Here is a 6,000-nt window from a genome sequence, read left to right as displayed (position 1 = left end):
CCTCCTTCCTTCCTTCCTTCCTTCCTTCCTTCCTTCCTTCCTTCCTTCCTTCCTTCCTTCCTTCCCTTCTTCCCTTCTCTTTCTTTCCCTCTTTTGTTCTCTCTTTTTATCCCCCCTTTCCTTCCTTCTTTCCTTCTCTTTCTTTCCCTCTTTCCTTCCTTCTTTCCTTCTCTCTACTTTCTCTCTCTTTCCTTCCCTCTTTCCTCCTTCTGTGGCCCAACTCTACTGAGAAGGGGTTTAAAGTTTAAACCCCTTCTCTTTTCGCTTCCGCCCCCCGCACAGGCCGGCTGGGGAAGGGAAGGGGAGGCTTTTGAAGATGCTTCCCCCCTTTTGCTTCCCCTTCTGACATCACTTCCGGTGATGTCAGGGGGTGTGACATATGCGAATGAGCTATTATGCTAATAGCCTAGTAGCTCATTAGCATACCCTATGCTAATGAGCTCCTGCAGCTCTTTTTCGACGAAATGACCCCTGCTCAGGAGTAAAGAGAGAATGTTCCCCCCCCCCAATTTTCTGGTGTCCACAAACACCAGGGGAATGTCTTTAAAAGCCAAATGAATGCACACTTCTGCAAACCTAAGATCTGGGCAAAGTGTGCATTGTGTTGCAGCACAGAGTCAACAATTTATTTGAAATAAACACCTTTGTAAGTGGAAAAGTTGGGGACTTAAATTGTTTTGGAACTTCCCCCCCCCCCCACACACACCCACAAACACCCCACACACACACATACCCCCTAAATAACCCACCCACTTTCAGAACACTTTCCAACTGGATTTCACTGTGTGAACTGGCAAAATCCAGTTGGAAACTGCATTGAAAGTGGATTATTTAGGGTGTGTGACCACAGATGTTTGGTTTGGTTTGGTTCCCCCTCGGTGATCTCTCTTTGAGCCCAATGTTTTTAATGTTTTTCTCTAATTTTTAAATGTATTTTAGCTGTTTCAGTGATATGGGAGTGGGTTTTTTGCTTGGTTTTAACGGTTTTTAAAATGTGATTTTATTATGTACATTTTAATTTGTTAGCCGCCTTGGTGGCCCTGATGAGGGCAGAAAGGGGGGGCGGTGTAAATTTTGTAAAATACTTAATAAAAGGCTAGTCTTTGTTGTTGTTTTATTATGTAAAAGAGTGCGATTTTGGGCAGGGGGGAATGGGAAAGACTTCAAAGCGTGTGAAACCTCAGACCTAGGGCTTCCAACCTCCAGGGGGTACCTGGAGTTCTCCTAGAATTACAACTCATCTCCAGACTTATAGACGTTGGTTCCCCTGGAGAAAATGGCAGCTTCAGAGTACAGTTCTGAGGTAAAATAGATCTGAGGTAAAATTCCTCCCCAAATTCTGCTCCACAAACTCCACCCCCAAGTCTCCAGGAATTTCCCAAGCCAGAGTTGGCAACCCAGTGATCAGGACTCTTTATGAAAAGGGTTTTGTGATCATCATTAATAAGATTTGGGGATCACCCCTACTTAAAGAAAGCCAGTGCAGTGTGGTGGTCAAAATGTTGGACTAGGATCGGGGAGACCCAGGTTCGAATCCCCACTTGTGCCACGGAAGCTCGCTGGGTGACCTGGGGCCAGTCATGCACTCTCAGCCTAACCTACCTCACAGGATTGTTGTGAGGATAACACGGAGGAGAGAGATGGTCAGCCTCTTTGAGTCCCAGGTTTGGTGTAGTGGTTAAGTGCGCGGACTCTAATCTGTGAGAACCGGGTTGGATTCCCCACTCCTCCACTCGCAGCTGCTGGATGACCTTGGGCAAGCCATAGTTCTGTCAGAGCTGTCCTTGAAAAAGAGCAGTTTCTGTCAGAGCTCCCTCAGCCCCACCTACCTCCCAGGGTGCCTGTTGTGGGGAGGGGGAAGGGAAAGGAGTTTGTAAGCTGCTCTGAGACTCCCTTGGGTAGTGAAGGGCAACGTATAAATCCAATCTCCTCCTCTTCTTCTCCTCCTCCTCCTCCTCCTCTTCCCCCTCCTCATTGGAGAAAAGGGCAGGATATAAATAAAGTAAATAAATAAAATATCATGAGCAAGGAAAATCAGTGTAAGTCAAGACAGCAGCCACCCAAGGGTGCCTGTTGAATCTTTAAGGCTGCATGTGAACATCAGGTTTTCAGATCTACGCTGGCTCTGATAGTCTCCAAACCCCTCCTCCCGATTTCTTTCTTCCTAAGTTTGCAAATCCCGGACACCTACGCCTAGGAAGACAAGCAGGTTGTTTCTTGACATCTCTCCGATCTCTGCCTTTGGGGACCTGTTGGCTTTTGGCTTTAAGAACAGGCGGCTTTCTAATGCAAGGGATTTTCTTTGCTTGCCCAGTTATGGTGGGAAAAGAGAAATATGGTACTTATGAAGTGATTATAGTGAAGCAAAGGCAACGGCTGAGTTTTAGTCATTCATTCATTCATTCATTCATTCATTCAGTTTGTACCCCGCCCTCCCTGCTAGCAGGCTCAGTTTTTACAGCTGAATTATCATGGTGTGTGTCTGGTCGGCCTAACGGAGAGTGAGTTCTCTCAGTCCGACATGGGCGGGGCTTAGGCCGTGGTGGTTAAAGTGTCGTGCTGCAGTCTGGGAAATCTAGGTTCAATTCGCCACTATTGCTGTGGAAGCTCTCTGGGTGACCTCGGGCCAGTCACACACTCTCAGCCTAACCTGCCTCACAGGGTTGTTGTAAGAATCAAACAGAGAAGAGGAGAATGATGTCAACCGCTTTGGGCCCCTGTAGGGGTGAACGGTGGGATGTATATAAAGTAAGTAAGGCTGCAACCACACACACTTTCAATGCACTTTCCAACTGGATGTTTACTGTGTAAACTAGCAAAATCCAATTCAGAAGTGCATTGAAAGTGGATTATTTAGTGTGTGTGATCGCAGCCTAAGTAAGTAAGTGAATGTTACTCTTGCTAATGCCAGTGTTGACCGGTTCTGTGTCTGTGTCACATGAATGTAGGGAGCTGCCTTACACTGACTCAGACCATTGGTCTATCGAGATCAGTATTGTCTACTCTGACTGGCAGCAGCTCTCTGGGGTCTCAGTAGGGTTGCCATTCCCCGGTTGGGGGTGGGGGAATCCCCCGGTTTTGCGAGTTCTTGCCCCCCGCCGTCCAGCTGGCCAGCGGGAGGAAATTTCCCCCTCAAATAGTGACAGTAGTTTTAAAACAGATAAAAGGAAGTACTTTTTCACCCAAAGAGTCATTAAAATTTTGAATTCACTGCCACAGGAAGTGGCGGCGGCTACTAGCATGGACGGCTTCAAAAGGGAATTAGATAAGCATATGGAGCAGAGGTCCATCAGTGGCTATTAGCCACAAGGTATAGATAGGGACTCTGGGGCAAGTGATGCTCTGTCTTCTTGGTGCTTGGGGAGGTCAACAGTGGGAGGGCTTCTAATGTCCTGGCCCCACTGGTGGACCTCCTGATGGCACCTGGTATTTCTGGCCACTGTGTGATACAGAGTGTTGGACTGGATGGACCTTTGGTCTGATCCAACATTGGCATCTCTTATGTTCTTATGTTCTTATGACATCATCGGGAAAAAATGTGATGTGCCTACGTCACCCAGAAGTGAGGTGGGCACATCGGTGATGTCGGGGAGTGACGCCCTGGTTTTTTGGACAAAACTCTATGGATTGAGGCTGAATTTACCATAGAGTTTTGTCCAAAAAACTAGAGCGCCACCCTCAATGTCACCAATGTGCCTAGCAGACTCACTTACAGATCCGGCCCTCCTAACAAATGAGTTCGACACTCCTGCATTAACCACTACACCGTGTAGGCTCTTTTTCTTCCCCTGCAACAAAAGAGATTGTTTCAGATAAACAAACATCAAGAAATGAAAAGCGGATTGTCCAAGGAAGGGGAGGGAGGGGAAAAAGACAAGAAATGGAAGGTGAGGGATGGGGGGGGGATACATCTGGAATCTGCAAAGGTGTGAGGAAAGGCACTGCCATCTGGACAGACCAGAGCCGGGGCTGTTGAGAGTCAAATCCATTAAGAAGATCCTTGGTGGTTTTAATGAGAGCCGGATGAGCCGGATCTCACCTTTGTTGGAAGAAAGCATGCACCTGGGTCATTAGGCTTGTCACCTGCAAGCATCATTAGGGACCACCTTTGTGTGAGAAAAGCCTTGTTTTTAAAAGAGCCTTTTATATATTTTTTTTAAAAAGGGAGGGAGATGGAAAGGCATTAAAAAGAACGAACTCAAAATCTCTCAACAATCCAATCCATAAAGAAAAGTTAGATGCTTAAAGCGATTGATTCGTTGGGGGGGGGAGTGATGCATACCATCACCGTCTTGTTCAAAATGGTTACTATTCGGTAATTATTTTTCGTTTCCATGAGCAAACAGTTGTCCTGACATTAACCACTTAAGGAGGGGGGGGGGAAACAAAGAGGGAAATGAATGTTTCTTAAGCAAAGAAAAATCCCTCAAAGGTTGAACATCAAAACCAATAAAGGAATAAACATTTAAAGGTAATCCATACTGTTGTTACTAGAAACGCAGCGAATGTTAACCGTTCTCATTTAAAATATGTGTCTCTGTATACATTTCTGTATATATAATTTCTCTCCTGAACATTAATCTTTTTTTCACTCCAGCCTGTAATCTTAGTTTATCCTTGATGGAATGGCTTTGTTCTCCATGTTTTTGAAGCTCTTTTTCTTCTTCTCCTTTCCCCCTTCTTTTAAAGGTTTTGACAGAGGAGCAAACAGCGATAAACTCCCAAGTACAAAGGATTGCGATGTCTTCTTTCTCTTTGTGGTTGTGCGCGTGCTGGGGTTTTCTAGATGTGTGTGTTTTAAAGAGGTGTTTCATCTGGTCTCACTTCTCTTTCAGGAAGTCGATGGCAATAAAGTGATGTCTTCATTCGCCCCGCACAACTCATCTACCTCACCCTCGAAGGCAGAAGAAGGTGGGCGTCAGAGCGGAGAACCTTTATCCAGCACGGCCCTGGGGACCCCCGAAAGGCGCAAAGGCAGCCTAGCGGACGTCGTGGACACTCTCAAGCAGAGGAAGATGGAGGAGCTGATCAAGAATGAACCAGAAGGTAAGGCCGTAGGAAGCGGTTGTGGTTTTCCCTTCATCTGACATCTTGGCATGGTTCTCCAAGGACGAAATCCTTACTGACTCGTCTTCGACCTGGGTGAGCACCTTGGAATCCTCACCTCAGTCCTTTTTCTTCATTTTTTAAAAAATATTTTTTATTAAATTTTCACGTAAGAACAAACATTCCAGCTTTTAGCAACAAAATCAATCTGAATCATGAAGAATACATAATGACTTGCGTTAGAACAATCACTACATATTTATTTATTTATTTATTTATTACTTTGACTTATAGCCCGTCCAGGGCGGCTCACAAATAGGGCAAATGCCAAAACAGGTTAAAAGCAACATAAAAACAGTCACTTACAATATTACACAGTGCTCTAGATGTTTCAAATCACTCTTCAATAAAAAGATGGCATCTTAAAGATGGTACTCCCAGTTCAGTGGTATCACTCCTCACAGGGCCAGTTGGTAATGGTGGTAAAGGTAGTGGTGGCTCCTACTCAAAAACCTGGTGGAAGAACTCCGTCTTGCAGGCCCTGTGGAAATGCACAAGGTCCTGCAGGACCCAGATCTCCTCCGGGAGCTCATTTCCACCAGGTAGGAGCCGCCACCGAAAAGCTCTGGCCCTGGTTGCAGCAAACCTGGCCTCCTTGGGGCCTGGGATTACCAGGAGATGTTGCGTCCCCGACCGTAGTGCCCGTTGGGGAACATATGGGGAAAGGTGGTCCCTTAGGTATGTTGGACCCCGGCCATATAGGGCTTTAAAGGTAAGAACCAGCATTAGCCTTAGCGGCTCAAAATTCAAAAGGTTACATACAATAATAGTAGTATAGATCGGTGTTATTCCATAGAGATCTTCCAGACTGTTCATAAAACTATATATATTGTTACATATAATTAACTTTTTCATAAAAACATTGTGGAATTTGGGATCTTGATTTCGAATTAG

At 45.6% G+C, this 6,000-nt stretch overlaps 1 protein-coding gene across 1 annotated transcript in view; it reads left to right on the top strand.

The window, feature by feature from the left end:
* The window catches only part of SOX5 (SRY-box 5), a 587,891-nt gene that overhangs the window by 140,538 nt on the left and 441,353 nt on the right, over window positions 1–6,000 (top strand). Inside the window, exon 3 of the mRNA XM_015412682.1 lies at window positions 4,836–5,046. Within this exon, the coding sequence (XP_015268168.1) occupies window positions 4,836–5,046 (211 nt within the window). The remainder of the gene's footprint in view (window positions 1–4,835; window positions 5,047–6,000) is intronic.

The sequence above is a fragment of the Gekko japonicus genome, unplaced genomic scaffold (assembly GCF_001447785.1).
Source record: "Gekko japonicus isolate JY-2015 unplaced genomic scaffold, Gekko_japonicus_V1.1 scaffold482, whole genome shotgun sequence".
Taxonomy (NCBI): domain Eukaryota; kingdom Metazoa; phylum Chordata; class Lepidosauria; order Squamata; family Gekkonidae; genus Gekko; species Gekko japonicus.
This window is presented reverse-complemented; position numbering and strand designations above follow the sequence as displayed.